At 38.3% G+C, this 17,335-nt stretch overlaps 1 protein-coding gene across 4 annotated transcripts in view; it reads left to right on the forward strand.

The window, feature by feature from the left end:
- PHF6 (PHD finger protein 6) overlaps positions 1 to 17,335 on the forward strand; it is a 49,465-nt gene that overhangs the window by 27,074 nt on the left and 5,056 nt on the right. For 3 of the 4 annotated variants that reach the window (XM_053201705.1, XM_027054398.2, XM_027054397.2), the window contains 4 exons: positions 7,113 to 7,282; positions 7,460 to 7,603; positions 8,965 to 9,069; positions 11,627 to 11,760. In XM_053201705.1, coding sequence (XP_053057680.1) covers positions 7,113 to 7,282; positions 7,460 to 7,603; positions 8,965 to 9,069; positions 11,627 to 11,760 — 553 coding nt within the window. The remainder of the gene's footprint in view (positions 1 to 7,112; positions 7,283 to 7,459; positions 7,604 to 8,964; positions 9,070 to 11,626; positions 11,761 to 17,335) is intronic. The other variant, XM_053201706.1, reaches the window with a different exon arrangement.

Here is a 17,335-nt window from a genome sequence, read left to right on the forward strand (position 1 = left end):
TTGGGAAATTTGAGTAACGTGTTCACGTTGTGCCCTTTGCTAGAACTGACTCCTTATTTTTTCTTTGATTCAGCAGATTTGTTGACTACCCATGTGCAAAAAGTACTGCGCTAGGCACTGTTTGCGTTCATCTTTCATTTAGCACACTTTTCAAACTGACTACAGGAAGTATCAAACATACATGAAAACATGTTTGAAAAAAAGCCCCATTACCTGGGTTAACAATCATCAGCTCCTGGCCAGTCTTGTTTCATCTGCACCCCTCACCTGCTTCCTCTACCTGGATTATTTTGAACTAAATCGCAGCCATATTTCATTTTAGCACACTTAATTAAGAATTAATATTTTGGGGGCGCCTAGGTGGTTTATTCAGTTGAGTGTCAGACTTCAGCTCAGGTCGTGGTCTCGCGGTTTGTGGGTTCGAGCCCCACATCAGGCTCGCTGCCATCGGCCTGTCAGTGCAGAGCCTGCTTTGGATCCTCTGTCCCCGTCTCTGTGCCCCTCTCCCACTTGTGCTCTCTCAAAAATAAATACATATTTTGGAAAAAAAAAGACTATTTTTGAGGCATGTTGTGTTGTTTATATGTGCATACACATATAAATATGCATAAAATAAATCATTTATCTGATACCTTTACCGAAAAAGAAAGCAGGTTTGTGTGTGACCTGGAGCGTGCAGGGCAAACGCACATCGCGCTTCCCTTGGAGGAGGCGGGGCGAAGGGCGTCCAATCTTCCTTTCGTTGCAGCACTCCAGGCGCCCAGCAGAGGCAGTGACGCTTACTGCAACCTTAATGCTTGTCATTTTGCTTCTGTTTTAAAAATAATCCTAACACACATTTATTGAGTGCCTCCTCGGTGTGGGCACGTGGAAGAATTGTCAATTCCCCAATAAAAAAAGCCCCTTGACAGAGAGCTTACCATCTACACAAGGTATGACAAGAGAAATAACTAACAAGTGAATAGAATTTTCTAGTTTACAAAGCATTTTTCACATTTTCTTAAGGCTTCCTTTTCAGGAAGGTGTTCTCCTCAGTTCCATTTGATACGCCAGGAGACTTTGCCTTGTGAGTGTTAACTAGCTTCACCAAGTTTTAAGACCTAGTAGGTGGCAGTTTTGAAACTTTCTGTCCAGGGGTCCTTTCTACTTCACACTGTTAACTGATGTGAGACTTTGGGGAGGAAAGGAAATGGAGCTTAACCCAGGAAGGTGGAAGATGAGAAAAATAGTGATTAGAAGAGAATTGGTAACGGAACAGATAGGGCTTTCCAGTACTAGGAGGAGGAGAGTTGGTGTGCTGGTAAGGTGGTCACTCCTGTGCCTCATAGTGGCAATCAGAAGGGTGACAGAAGGACCTGGCCTTTCTGAGGTGACATAGACATCCAGGGGGCGGTGCTCATAAGGGTTGGGAATGCTTGGTGGCACTTTGTCACCTTATCAGCCTGGATTTGTAGAAATAAGAGCTGTGAGTACGAAGGTAAGGTTTTGTTTTCTTATCGCATTCATTTGTTTGATTAGGTGTGTGAACATTGTACAGAAATCAGCAGTACCGATGAGTGTACGTTGTTCGTGAGCTTTCCTCCCACCCTTATGTCTGTTTCCAGATTCCTTCTCTGAAAGCAGCCACTGCTGTCAGTTTCTTAAGTTTCCTTTCAGAGCATTTCTCTGCAGACATGAGCAAACGTGAAACTGTCCTTTTTCTGACTTCAGGAGCACTTGACATTGTGTATTTCCACGACAGTGGGTGTTGCCACTTTAAAAGCATATGGTTTCTCACTAGCATAGGTTGGTCCCAGTTCTGCCACTTCTTAGCTTGGTGACCTTGGCTAAACTTATTTAACCTTTCTGAACTTTTCCTTATCTGTAAAATGAGGGATGGGGATGCTGACAGATACAAGCTCGTGTGGTGGTCGTGAGGCTCAAGTGAGATCGCGCGTATAAACCGCATGGCCCATCTGGCATAGTCAGAACTCCAAAAGTCAGATGTTAGCTCTGAGATTTGGCGTGTTTCCAATTTATAAATTAAGTAGAAAAGGGCAAGATGCAGAATAGTGTGCTCAGAATGCCATTTGTGTGTGTATCCTTTTAAAAACCACGTTTGCATGCGCAGAGGAAGTAACAGCTGACATTTATTGAGAGGGTCTTAGGTGCCAGGCGCTGTTCTAAATTAAGTAACTTTACACTAATTCATTTAGTTCATTCATGGACCCTGGGGGGTAGGTCTCGGGTAAGAAGACACACAGGGACACACAGTCTATGGCAGTTCCAGGGTTCAAAACCAGGCTCTCAACCCTTGAGGTTGAGAAGAAAAGCCCTTAATGGTGGTTACTTGAGAGAGGGAAGGAGGGAGGCAGAAGGAGAGAGAGGGAAGGAGGGAGGCAGAAGGAAGGGAAGCAGGAAAGCTAGGGCAGGCGCCAGCTGGGAGCGCCGCGCAGGCAGAATTAAAAGGTGGGAAGGAAGATTTTTACTTCTTTGATGCAGAGTTCTTTTATAATTATCACTGAAGGAGAAAAAAACACTTTTTATGTTAAAATGTTAAAACATCTTCACAGTTTTGAATTGGGGAAGAAAACCCTACTGTAACCATGTAGCCATGAAAAATTTAAATGAAGGTGCCATGACTAGCCTCATACTCATTTTTTTCATGTGCATTTTCAGTTATCTTTTTGGGTAAATTCCACAAAGTATGATCACCGGGTCAAAGGGTTCAGTCTTTTTGAGGTTCCTGACACATGTTGCCGTGTTACTTTCTGGAAAGATTTTGCTAGATTGTATTCCCATCAGGGGTGGATGAGTTTACCCCTCTTTTCACCACATTGGATGTGAGACGTTCTTTTAATTACAAAAGTAGTATATTATCCATTGCTTAAAAATTAAAATTGTACAATAATGGGTGATGGGCATTGAGGAGGGCACCTGCTGGGATGAGCAATGGGTGTTGTATGGAGACCAATTTGACAATAAATTATATAAAAAAATAAAATGAAATAAAATAGTACAATAATACTGTTACATTAAAACAGTTCAAAAAGGCCTCAAAAAGGTTACATTCTCTAGGAGTACCTAGTAATAACAGTTTGATGTATATCTTCCCAGAACCTTGTTTACCTACATACAAATATTTAGTGTATATGCACACTTATTAAATACAGTGGCATCATAGTATATATAGATACTATTATGCTACTTGCTTTTTTTATTCTCTGATTTATCACAGACCTCCTTCACTGTTGTTTACAGATTGACATCATTCTTTTTATTTTCGTCCACTGAAGCATTTTGTTTGTCTTTTTTCCCATTGATTTTTTTCATGTTTATTTATTTATTTTGAGAGAGCACAAGTGAGGAGGGAAGGAAGGAAGGAAGGAGGGAGGGAGGGGGGAGAGAGAGAGAGAGAGAGAGAGAGAGAGAGAGAGAGAGAGAGAATGAGAGAGAATATCCCAAGCAGGCTCTATACTGTCAGTGCAGAGCCTGACGCGGGGCTTGAACTCATGAGCCGTGAGACCATGACCTGAGCCGAAATCAAGAGTCGGACACTTAACCGACTGAGCCACCCAAGTGCCCCATTTGACCTCTTTCTTTTTAACTGTTACGTTATATCCCATAGAATAAATAGAACCATAGTTTACTTAAGGATTTCTCTATCAAAAATCATTTACGTCTATTTGTTTCATGGATAAAACTGTATTTATCTTCCTTGTACATATATGCTTGTATACTTATGCAAGTGATTCCGTAGGGTAAAGTTTTAAAATTTGGTTTGCTTTTAACATTGGGGAAAGTACTGTCTCATGTACCCAGTTTATGGTCCCACCAACAGTGTATGAGGGTGTCCAGTTTTCTGCCTCTGTGCTGGGACATTACCAGTTTTTAATTTTTGCAAATCTGATTATCACATTAAATTTCCATTTCTCTCATCTCTAGTAAGATTGGGCTTCTGTTCATTTTTTTTTCTTTTAGTCATGTTTCTTTTTTCTGTGAATTGCCAGCTATCCTTTGTGCATTTTTCTCTTGAGGTTTGTCCTTTTGAAATTGATTTGTAGCGAGTGATTTCTGTAATGGAAGTATTAATTCTCCGTCACTAAATGCAAATGATTTCCCAGTTTATCATTTGTCTTCTAACTTGGATTATGGTGCATGTGCCATGCAAAGGTTTCTAATTTTTAGTCACATCTCAGTCTTTCCCTTTATGACTTCTTAGGTGTTTGACCCAACATTATAAAAGCTACTCTCCTCCATTTCCTTCTATTACATTTATTGTTTGTTACTTTATGATTAGATTTTTTTATATGGTATGAGGAAAGGAATCTCAGTTTTAAAAAAATGGATAAGCAATTATGCCATCATGTCTTTTCCCCACTCAATTTGAAATGCTACCATTATACTCAGAATTCCCATATGCTTATGGGTCTATTTTCAACCTTGCTTTCTCTTCTGCTGATAAAAGTCTCTTCCTGTGCCAGTATTTTAACTGCTGTCTCTTTACTGTATATTTTGATGTCTTTTTTAAAAAAATCTTGTTGTATATCATAAACTTACTCTTCCAGAAAACCGTGGAATCAACCATTTTATCAGAGTTGCATTAAATTAAGTTAGTGAGAGCTGACATTCCAAAGTTGACCCTCTTCCTCCAGAAGCTCAATATTTTTGTGAGGCTTCTTTTTGATGTTTATTTCTAACACATCTTGTGTTCAGTTATTCTAGCTTTTTATAACTAAACTCTGCTATTATGATTCATGAAAATGATAGATCACTTAATTTACACTTGGATTGTAGAAAAGTCATATTTTCTATAAGTGTGTTTAACTACTTATACTCTGTGAATTATTTGGTCATTTGCTTGGTCCATTTTTCAATTGGGGCCTTAATCTCTTATGAGCTTATATCATAAGGATACTAATCCTTTTTCACAATTACAACAGAGTTTCTTCTAATTTGTTTACTTTTTTATTTTATCACTTTTTTTTGCTGTGTAAATCTGAAAATTTAGTATAGTTAAAACGGTCAGTCTTTTATGATTTTTACTATTGCTGTTAAAGTCCCCTAAAATTTTACACCAAGTGGTTCCATATTTAGTGCAAAAAAAAAAAAAAAAAAAAGCCATGTAGAAAACTACTCATGTTGGCCTGATAATGGAATTAGTTAAGTAATTTCTTTAAAGGTGTTTAATAATGTAATCTTATAGTGTTAATGATTATTTGTTTTCATTGTAAGTAACAGAATATTCTGTATATCATATGTATTGTATAACATGTACCAGAATGATGGACAGATTTGCTTATGATTTTTCATTTTTTAAAGAATTTTTAATTTGGGGCAAGTGCAAGTAATTCTAACAGCTTTAATGAAATTCTGTGTCTTAAAAATTGTCAGTTTCAATGTTTAAAGTAGGTGATGTGTTTTGATATGAAATTTGCTATAATGTTAAGATCAGAAGATATCTTTGACTTCTCGGTCTTCACAGGAAGTTATTCACATGAATTTACCTTATTGCTGGTAAAACTTTTACCTTTCCCCCCTTTTTCCTCCCTCATATCCTATTGTAGTTATGTGAAGTTGCATTGATACAAATTTTTATGAACTGTTTTGCAAACAATCTAATGCCTTCAGTTCCTTGAATTTGTATATTCAAGTATACTAATTGAATTACCCTTTTCTTGTCATAATGATTATGCTTTTATTTCTAAAACAATAAAAAAATTTTAAGTATTTATTGGGAAACATTGATATCTATGAATAGAAGTTGATATGCTTTCTCATTGAGAAATTAATCCCTGGAATTGAAAACTTAAAAGAAAAAACAAAGGCATTAGAACTGTGCCTAAAACTGTCTTTAGTTTGACCCTAAGAGAAGTGAACATTCGGTTTTTATACCTTTTTAACACTAAATACTTTGTCTCATGTACAGTAGGCCCTCAATAAAGGAAGTGTTTGTAGTGAGTAACTGGATGAAACACCGTTCCATTAATCATAGAAATGCTTTTCAAATTGCTGGGAAATGCAGTTCTAAAACTTCTACATAAATGTTATTTAATCCATTAAAGTATATACCTCACTTGCAACATAGCTTTCTTACCATTTGTGTTAGAAATTCCTTGCATACTTAATATTTGTTTAAGTACTCGATCTGTTGTTCATTTATAGATGACTTCCTTGTGGAATAGGACCCATTTGATTTTCATGATAGTTTAAGGAGCTATCCTAGAAGAGTGCTGCCTGATAGAACTTTTTTGTGATGGTGGAAACGTTCTGTATCTGCGATGGCCAGTATAGATGCAGCTCACCATCTGCGACTTATAAGCCCTTGAAATGTGGTCAGTGTGAATGAGAAACTGAAGTTTTAATTGTGTTTAATTACAAGCGACTAAAATTGTGAAAAACCACCTGTTTGTTGCTCGTGGCTGCTATATTGGACAGCACAGATACACCTACTTTATTTTCATTTAGTTTTCCAAGTTATAGTAAGATTATTTTCTTAGGTAAGTGTTCTGATTTCACTAACAGTGTTTGGTAAAACTCTTTGAAACCTATGGTAAAAACAGTAATACAAGAGCTAATTCTAAAAATGGACTTTAATTAGAGTTTGAAAATGTTTACTGGCTTGTGTGCACAGTCAAGATCACAAAACTCATTTTTATAGAATTATAAATCCAAAAGAAATCATTATTACAAGGATTATAATAAAACTTTTGAAGTCTTCTGTTTTTTTTTTTAAGTTTATTTAATTTTTTGAGAGAGAGAAAGAGAGCGCAAACAGGGGAGGGGCAGAGAGAGAAGGAGACGAGAATCCCATGCAGGCTTTGCACTGTCAGTGTGGAGCCTGATGTGGGGTTGAACTCATGAACCATGAGATCATGATGTGAGCTGAGACCAAGAGTCGGACGCTTAATCGACTGAGCCACCCAGGTGCCCCTAAAACTGTTTTTTTTTGGTATTTGATTTTGGTTGCATTTATATGAAACATTAAGGTTCCTATATTGAGCATTCCACACACTGTTTCTCCTCATTTCTGGAGGGGATTTCATTCTAAGGAGAAATGTGTATTCTAAGGACCCATGAACTAATGCCCATTTTAAGATCGGTCCATGTAAAGCTTTTTGTTCATTTCTAAGCAGCTGATTTAGAAGAAAGTTTTAATGAACATGAACTGGAGCCCTCATCACCTAAAAGTAAAAAGAAAAGTCGCAAAGGAAGGCCACGAAAAACCAATTTTAAAGGGCTGTCGGAAGATACCAGGTCTACATCCTCCCATGGAACAGATGAAATGGAAAGTAGTTCCTATGTAAGTAGGAAAATGTGAGATTTTTACTTTTTGTTGCACCATGAATATTTCATTTAAACTGTGTTTATAGGTAAAGCTCATCATTGGAAATGTTAACTAAGCTTGAGGGTACTGATAGCATATTTTGATGGATCTTTTTTTTTTAAGTGGTTTTTTTTTTTCCTTTTACATTTGCAGAGAGATAGGTCTCCACATAGAAGCAGCCCTAGTGACACCAGGCCTAAATGTGGATTTTGTCACGTAGGGGAGGAAGAAAACGAAGCCAGAGGAAAACTGCATATATTTAACGCCAAGAAGGCAGCTGCACATTATAAGTGCATGGTAAGCGTGGCTCTTTTTATGTGCTTTTAAACCCAAGGCTTTTTTTTTGAAAGGCATTTAGCTAGTAACCAAATATGGCACTTTTCTCTCCAGCGTTAGTGGTTTTGAATTATGAATAGTATATCCTGTAGCCCCAAATCTTCATTAACTTTAGGGTTTTAAAAATACAGCCTTTATGACTTAGTAGGATTTAGTGGTCCTAATTATAGTTACCATATCCTGGATAATTGGTAGTTAACTATTTCGTAACTGTCCAAATTTCGGCTTATAAACCTGTCGTGAGGGGGGTGTCCGGTGTCCAGTACAACCTTGGAAATATCTGTGTTGTTGTGCTTCACACACTGTATTGCACTTACTCATTTGTGAGCCTCTCTCCCTCAATAATAGACTCTTAACTCTTTGAAGAGAAGAACTATATCTTTGCATCCTTGGATCCAGGTTGCACATACAGTGTACATAAACATTTTTGAGTTTGATTGTATTGAATTATTCATCCCATTTGTGATTAGGTTTTAAAAATTATTGGGATGCCTGGGTGGCTCAGTCGGTTAAGCGTCTGACTCTTGATTTCGGCTCAGGTCGTGATCTCGAGGTTTGTGAGTCCAAGCCCCATTTTAGGCTCTGTGCTGACAGTGCAGAGCCTGCTTGGGATTCTCTCTCTCCCTCTCTCTGCCCTTCCCCTGCTTGCTTGTTCTCTCTCTCTGTCAAAATAAAGAATTAAAATAAACATTTAAAAAATTAGATTATTTATATCAGAGGTTCTTGACCAGAGAGGTGTATCAGATTTACCTTGGGAGCTTTTTCCAAAATACTCAACCCTACAGTATATCCCAAACATGTCTAGTTTAAAAAAAAATTCCCCAGGTAATTTTGATCTACATCTATGGTTGACATTTGCCAGTTTAAACTATTGTTTAAAACTTTGTGGAAACAGGGTACTGGGTGGCTCAGTTGGCTAAGCATCCAACTCTTGATCTCAGGGTTGTGACCTCAAGCCCTCGGTTGGGCTTCGTGCTGTGCCTGAAGCCTACTGAAGAAAACAAAGCCAAAAAACTTTGTGGAAACGTAATAAAACAATTGAGATGACAGGGTAACGTTGTTGAAATCTGCATTGTGGAATCAAATATCTAATCTTGACTTCACACTGACAGCATTAGTTTCATTTCATTGTCCTTATTTTGGGTTATAGTTTAGTCCGACAGATGAATGTATTAAAAGTATTTGAGTCAGTACTTGATTATTATGGAAAAGTCCTCTTTCTCAGGATATTGAAGTAACATAACACATTGGTTATTACGTTGTTTAATCTTTTTCTCACAAGAATTCTGAACGTTAAATGTTCCTGCATTTTTCTTTTCTAGCTGTTTTCTTCTGGCACAGTCCAGCTCACAACGACATCAAGGGCAGAATTTGGAGATTTTGATATTAAAACTGTACTTCAGGAGATTAAGCGAGGAAAAAGAATGGTCTGTGGTTTTATATTTATGCTATGCAACGTTACTCTTCTGACTCTCTCCTTTAAACTTAGAACACATCTCAAATTTATCCAGTCATCAAAAAATTTAATACAAAGTAGTGCATATGTTAAAGCAAGTATCTATTGGACTTATTTGTAATATAATAAAGGACGCTGATGTTACTGAAACTTATTCCTCTTTCTATGTAACTTCATTACTTCAGAGAATTACACTGAGATTTACATTTCAGGGTATCTGAGGGTCTTTTAATAAAATAAATGAAGATGTGAATGTGACACACCTAATTAAGTTTAAAATGTTATATTATTTAAGCTTGCTTACAGAACTCCATAACCCTAATAGAGCATTGGGAACTTCCCTGTGTTGTTACTCATTCTTTTTTTTTTTTTTCTTTTTTTTTTTTAATGAAAGGAAAAGATTTTTTTCAGAGCCTTCTGTTTAGTTAAAGTTCACATAAACAGTTATGTCTCTTAAAATGTTTATCATAGCTTTAAAGTTTTCTTTATAAAATGTGCCTAAGTCTCCTGTTCTTAAACACACTGAATTACTAATAAATAGCTTTAAGAAATATTGGCATCTTTATTGATCACTTACTCCTTTACAGTTGGTGAATATCATAAAATGTAAATGGAATGCAAAATCTTTTCTTTAAGACAGCAACTGTCTCTAGAGATGACTTTAAACATTTTTTAATTGTGAAAATTTTCGAACCTATCAAAATTAGAAAGACTAGTAACACACATCTGTCCATCACCTTGACTCATCAGTTATCAAGAATTTGCGGCACTCGTTTCATCTATGCCTTTTATTCTTGTTGCTTGAAGTGTTTTAAAGCAGAGATGAGACTTCATATCATTTCACCTCTACATATTTCAGTATGTATCTCTTAAAAGTCGGACATTCTCTTAGCTAACCACAGTGTCATTACCCCTTATAGATTAACAATGAGTTCTCAGTGTCATTTAATACCCAGTTCGTATTTGTATTTCCCCAGTTGTCTCAAAACTATCTTTTTAACGTTGAGTTGTGTGAATCAGAATCCAAAGGAGGATCACACATTGCATTTGGTTGTTCTCTATCCTTTACGTAACCTAGGGCACTTCCCCACCCCTTGTCTTTGTTGTTTCTTTTTCTGTTTTGTCGTGTGCCATTGGCCTGTTGAAGAAAATGAATTAACTGTCCTGTAGAATACCCCATATGTTTTATTTGTTGGTTTGCTTATTTGTGATGCCATTTAACTTGTCCCTCTACTCGCCAGATTGTCTTTAAAGTGGAAGTTAGATGTAAAGGCTTGATTAGGTTCGGTATCAAGATTTTTGGGGTAAGAATTCTTCACAGGTGGGACTGTGTCATCCACATTTTATAATATCAGTCTAGTCCTAATGTCTGGTCCTTGGATTCGGGTGGCGAGTGTAATCCGTGCCCCTCCGTCGTGAGTCCGCCTTCAGCCTTTCATCCAGTGGTTTCAGGCTTTGCTGAGCTTTATCTGAATCCATTAGAAACGACCCTTTCTTTGTGCAACTGCAGCTTTGAAGGTGTGAAGATTGTTGATGTGAGCTATTCTGTTTAAATCCAGTTCAGTTTATTGGTACTTTGATTAGTCTTTTATAAGCAAAACTCCTTGGAATCAGAATGTATAATACTACAAAAATATGTAAGGGAAAAATCTCTTCCACGTATCACACCGAGCAGTGTTGTTGTACGGCTATAAATAGGTGACCAGGATAACAGTTCCGTGCTGGTCAACTTATTTGTTTACCTCTGCACAGTGAAATGTTGGTGTACTCACTAACCTAACATTTTCCCAAGTGTGCTCCAAAGGAAATTAGTCCATCGAGATGCTCCCCCACCCCTCCAAAAATAAAAGGGCATCTGGAGTTCAATACTTTGGGAGCTATTTCCTATACCCTCCTTCTTGCCGAAAGGCTGTGAGAAGTTCTGCAATCAAGCAATCTGTTGCATTCCTCCAACTTACTTGACTATGAAACTCTTTTGTCAACAATCACCCTTTTAATCTCAGAACATTCTTGAGGCAAGGCAGATCTAGGGCAACTTGTGATGTCTTGAAAAGATTTCAGCCCCATTAGACTCCCTCTGCCCTTTTACCTACTTGGTAGCAGTCCCTCCGTGGGGAATCGCTTTCCTGTCTTCTCATTCTTTAGTCATAATAGCCAAGGACCTAGTCCCGTGAGGAGGAGAAGCCAACCACTAAAATCTAGAGTATCATTTTTTGGTGTGTTTGGCAGTATTCAGGAATATCTTGTTTATGTTTAGATGTCAGACCTTGGAAGGTTAGTATAGGTAAATAATGGAAACATCAGGGAGTGACTTAATATCAGAAAGTCTATCAGAGTGTGGTTTAAATTGCAGCGTGATTTAATCTAGATGCTCAACAGTAAGTTTGGTGTATTTTTTTTCCATAGAAAGCTGGCTGTTTTCTTTGTAAACTGGAATGTTTGGCTGAAATATGGCTAAAATAGAATAAATAAGGTTGCAAAAACTTTGAAATACTGCTTATGATTATTCTTTCTCTTCCCTTAAACAGAAATGTACACTTTGCAGTCAGCCCGGTGCTACTATTGGATGTGAAATAAAAGCCTGTGTTAAGACTTACCATTACCACTGTGGAGTACAAGACAAAGCCAAATACATTGAAAATATGTCACGAGGAATTTACAAGTAAGAGAACAACAATTGTCCATTTTCCTTAACTTCTCATTAAGTAACTGCCCGTGAGTAGATGACATCAGTTTACTTGGTCACTGTCCCTAGATGGTATTTAGCCAAGTATAGAAGACTTAGGACTCCATATAAAGAAACAAGTACTATGATTGGCATTTTCCTCTTTCAATACATCCCTGGATTAGCAGTCACTCAGCCAGTGTGTGTTAGGCTTACTAAGTGCCAGGTGTTGTGATAGGAGCTGGGCATACAGTAGCGATCAGTACACATACGGACTAAGTCCTCGCGAAGCTTATAGTCTAGTGGGAGAGACGTGTTAATTAAATGGCCACGTAAATGTACAATTACAAACTACATTAAGTGCTAGAAAGGATATGTTACAAAGCACCATGAGAACATGTAACGAGAAGGAGCTGACTTAATCTGTAGTGAGTGAATATTTAGGAATCTCCTTAAGGAAATAGAGCTTGAGCTGAGATAGGAAGGGCGTAGATCGATGTGGGTGTTGGGACCGTGTTCTAGGCAGAAGGAACAGCATGTGCAAGACCCTGAGGTGGAACCGAAGCAAGGGTGCAAATGGGAAGGGGAGTCAGGAGGCTGCTGCTCAGGGTCCAGGTGGGAATTCTTGGCAGCTTAGAATAGGATGTGGTTGTGAAGATAGAAGCCAAGAGACGCTCTTGGGGGAATGAGGAAAGCATAAGGCTTGGAGATTTGGAATTACTATCCTCTGCTTTATCGGTCTTCCATATCCATGTACGTGTATAATGGTTCCATTCGTTTAACTGAATGGAGACTACGTTGGTGGGGGTCCATGGATTTTTGACTTGCCTTCGCAAGTTGTAAAGCACTTCCTTCCATTCCCAGGATGCAATAAGCCAGTGACTAAACACCCTACTATTTTGCATACGAAGCAATTTATTGTAAGCCGTCACCACGTATTTGGGTGATTGGATGAGGTGCTAATGCTCTATTATAAAGTTTGCCAAACTTTGTTTAATAAGGAAGGCAGGAGATGTTTTTCAAGTGAATTCTGTCAAGCCTTTAAGAAACAGGAATTCTAATATTTAAAGAGGTCCAGCACATGGCGAAAGATGGAAAACTTCATTCATTCTGTGAAACTTACATTAACTGTGACACTAAACCTGACAGAGATGGCGTGTAAAACAAAAACAAGAAAACCGCAGACCAAATCTGGCTTTTATAAACAATACACCAAATTCCTAAATGTTAGAAAATCAAATCCAGATCTGTATTCTAACGATTTAAAGACTGTTCAAAATTAGAAAATATATTAGTGTGAACCATTATAACTAATGAAGAAAGAAAGATCCTATCGCCTTCCTGGTGGATGGTGAAAAGGCATTAGATGGCATTCAGCATCCACTTCTGAATTTTAAAGTAAGGAACCAAGAGTGCGCTCGGGCAGCGAGGAGTCCTAATGGAGCATTTATGAGAAAACGGCAGCAAAGAGCCTTATTAAAGGAAAGGGACTGCAGTTTGTAACCAGGGCTGAGCCTCACAACCCCCCGAGGATGGATAAGGCCCACTTTAAAAACGTTCATGCCTGGGCTCCACCATCAGAGATTTAAAATTCACTAGGTAGAAGCCCAAGCCATGTTTTTTAATGACACCCCAGGTTATTCTCATGTTCATCTGGAATTGAGAACCACTCTACCAGTACGCTTTCAACTACCGGTGTTACTTTTCAGCGCTCTTCGGGAGGGTTAAGCCAGTGCAACACGAGAAAGAGGAAAAATGTATAATAGATATTGTGAAGGAGCAAAATAAAATTGTCAATATTTGTTACAAGTGTCATCGTCTACCGAGAAAATCCCAAGGAATCAACACAATTTATTAAAATCAATAAGAGCTCAGCAGGGTTGCTGAATACTAGATGAATTTTTAGAAACAATCCCAGTAATAACTAGCTAGAAATCAAAAATGAAAAATGTCACCCTCCGCCCCTTTCCCCATACACCTACACACACCACAGGTGAACCTTTTTTTTTTTTTAAGTGTTTTTACACAGGACCCAAATGAAAAGTAAAATATATTGTTTTTTGATGAAAAGACTCGACCTTGAAAGATACCTGTCTTCCTCAAATTAATCTAGACGATAAATACAATTGTAATGAAGTACAGAGTTTTGACTTTTATCTAGAAGAGTAAATGGGGTACTTTTGGTAATGGTTGAGTTACTTTATATAATAGGAAACAACTGAAAGCTTAAACCAGCTAGAAATTTGGTTTTCCCTTGAAATATGTCCCAAGGAGAGCAGTCCAGATGTGGTAGGCTGTTCTGCGTGTCCTCGGGGACTCAGATGACCATCTTCCGGCTCTCTCCTCCTTGGGGCGTCCCTTCCACAGGCAGTTAGGAGGGAGTGGGAGCAAAGGAAAGTGGGTGAGGTGGCCATTCCTCCAGCCGAGTGGCTTTATAGTCCGCCTTTCTGGAAGTTCCACAAGCTCTTCTGCTCAGCATCGCATTAGCCAGAATTGAGTCACCATGTCCCAGGGAGACAGGGGAACATACCCCTGGTGGGCATATTGCTACCCAAATCCGGTTCAGTACTACGAAGGGAAGGGGAGAAAGTAGGTACGGGGGTAGTCAACACGTCTTGATCGCAGCAGCCAAGAAGAAATTGAAATGAGATCAAGAGGGAAAATCCCCTATTAGATCTCAAAACCAGTGACATAGTAATTAAACCTGGTACTGGCACAGTGACAATGGCCACAAGAAATCCATGTCTCTGTTAGGGTAATTTCAGTAGTACTAGATCTGTGGAGACAGGATGGATTATTCAATACTTGGTATCTCTACAGCTTATACAACTGGCTCTCCATTTAGAAAACGGGTTGGATCCCTTACCTCAGACTGCACCCCAGAATATATCCTTCGTGGGTTAAAAACCTAATCGTATGTAAAACTGAGTAGAAAATGTAGGAGAAATTTTCTAGAATCTGTCGAGTACAGATGACCTTTCTAAGCATGATAGGAAACTCAGAATTTTTGACTGTATTGAAATTAGACTAAAGAGAACTTCAAATCCTTAAGAAAAACAGCCCAGGTTTTGTTTTTGGTTTTTTGGTTTTTTTTTTTTTTAATGGGCAAAGGACATGAAAAGGGAATTTATAAGAGGACTGGCCGTGGATTATAAGCACGTGAAAAGCTATTCTCCCTTATTTGTAATGAAAAAAACATACATTAAAACAAGATGTTACCAGTTTTTGCCTATCTGATGGGCAAAGATTAGTAGGATTCACATGGCAGCTGGGTTCTGGAAACCTGGGCATTCGTGTTTGATACTGAGTTAGGCTATAAATTGGTACAATTTGGGAGAACGATATAGCGTTGGAGACCAAAACCTTTAACGAAATGGTGTGTATATTTTGCCACTAGTCTGCTTTGTAGAGATTTATGCCAGGGAAGTGAGCAGAAAACAGTACAAAAATGTACATGCGAGAAGTTTCGTTGCATTACTGTTCGTGCTCACTGCGATACCCGCTAAGGCATCTTACTCACCTGTTCTTCGGATTGGTGAGATGACCACAGATGGCATCAGTCAGCGTAACAGTGCGGCTCAGGTCCAGTAAGATTGGATTCATGTTGGGTAGGTCCACAGGGAGGGGAGCCACCCGAGCTTAAAAGCCTCGTACCGCATTTGGAGCCAGCACCTGGTCCACTGTAGTTCTATAGGCATAGGTCATTGTCGGGTTACACCACACAGGAACAGAGATACAGCTTCTTCTCAGAGTATAATTCTCCCGCTCCAGCTACAGTCCACCCACCGAGGGGTAGCAGCTCAGTGCAGAAGCGGGCACGTCATGCCAAGTTTTGCGAAGCTGCCAGGGGAATAGCTAGAGTTAACTGAAGATAAATCGGAAAAGATTTTTAGCCTTTCACCCATTCCAGCAAAAATCAACCCCCCAAAAACCAGAAGGTCTGTCAAAAGACTTAAGTTTTAGTACGTGCGTTTAGTGGAATACTCTGCAGCAATTAAAGAATGAAGTAGCTCCATATGGAGAGTCGTGGAGAGGTATTATACCTGTGATCAAGTAAGGTGAAAAACCCAAGTTGCATGATCTACTTTAGCGTGTAACAAGTACACGTATGCACATGTGTGTGCAGATGCACACCTGTATACATAAAAGATTTTTGAGGGGCATATTCAGCAGCTGAACAGTTGTTACCTCATCCATAATTTTACCAGCAGAGAGAATTTGAAATCTTTTGGAATATTTTCTAGACATGTGATCGTGTATGTACATATTTATAAAAAGATTTTCTTATGTATACTCTTATAATATCTGGGGTATTTTTCTGTGACATTAAACAGTTCTACATCACCATTTTAATGGTTGCATAATCACTTCCTTTTCTAGACATTCAGATGGTTTTTACTCTCTAGCTGTTAGAGAACCATGTTGCCAGTGACCATCTCTAAACGAAAGTATTTGTACCAGGGTCCACAGTGATTTGAATTACTCTTTCTATTTTTTTCACATTGCAATTTGTTTCTAAAGTCTGCATACAGTGTGGATTCCAGATTTTCTCATAGAGACTATTGAGCTCAAATCAGAGTCCGTATGCAAGTAGTTTGGGGATAGAAGAATGGAAAATGGGAGGAATACCTCTGAATGAAGGGGTTTCCCTCTCCTGTATGTGCTTTCCTTCTTCACTGGCTCTGGATCCTGAATATACTCATTAGATTATTATAGTAATCTATTCATTAAATGAAGTGTGTTCATTAAGAAGGCAAGAGAAGATTACATAGTGATTCTGCTTATCCTGTTTTATTGTCTTTATTGTATTACTAAACTTTGAAATATGAATGTCTCTAAAAAGTCAGTCACCCACCATAAAATAAATTCTGTGACAGTAGAGATCTTGTTTGACTCGTTCACACCCGTGATCTCGGTGTCTAGATTGGTGAAGGACATATAATGGGCCTGTGGGGGTGAAAAATAATCCCATAAAAAGATGAAGATCTGTTTTAACAAAAAAGGGCTCGTCCCTTTAGGAAAAAACTCTTACAGGGAAAAAAAAAGAAAAAACTTAGGAAAAATTTCAGAAGTATACAAAAATAGAATAGGATAACAGCTCCCCATCTCAGCAGCTACCAAGTTACTGCCACACTTGTTTTCATCTATTGTTTTTCTTTCTGATGTATTTAGTTAAAGCAGAACCCGACATCTCTTTTGTCATTTTATCCCTACATCGGTATCACGGTGCCATTATCACACTTTGTAAGATCAACAGTAAGTTCTTAATATGCTGTCCTACCAAGTCTACGTTTACGTTTCCCCAGTTGTCTTGGAAATGTCTTTTTAGACTTGCTTTGTTCAAATCTCAATACTTACAAGGTCCCTACGTTGCATTTAATGACTATATCTCATAAGTCTCTCTTGATATAGAGCAATCCCCACTCCACCCCGCCTGATAAGTCTTGTAGAGTCCCACATTCTAGATTTAGCTATTTGCTTTTTCATGATGCCATTTGCTTTGTTTCTCTACGCCTCCATATTTCCCATAATTTATAAGTGATTCCCAGTGGGTAGCATTTGAAGAGTACAA

This window comes from Acinonyx jubatus, chromosome X (assembly GCF_027475565.1).
Source record: "Acinonyx jubatus isolate Ajub_Pintada_27869175 chromosome X, VMU_Ajub_asm_v1.0, whole genome shotgun sequence".
In the NCBI taxonomy this organism is placed as follows: Eukaryota; Metazoa; Chordata; class Mammalia; order Carnivora; family Felidae; genus Acinonyx; species Acinonyx jubatus.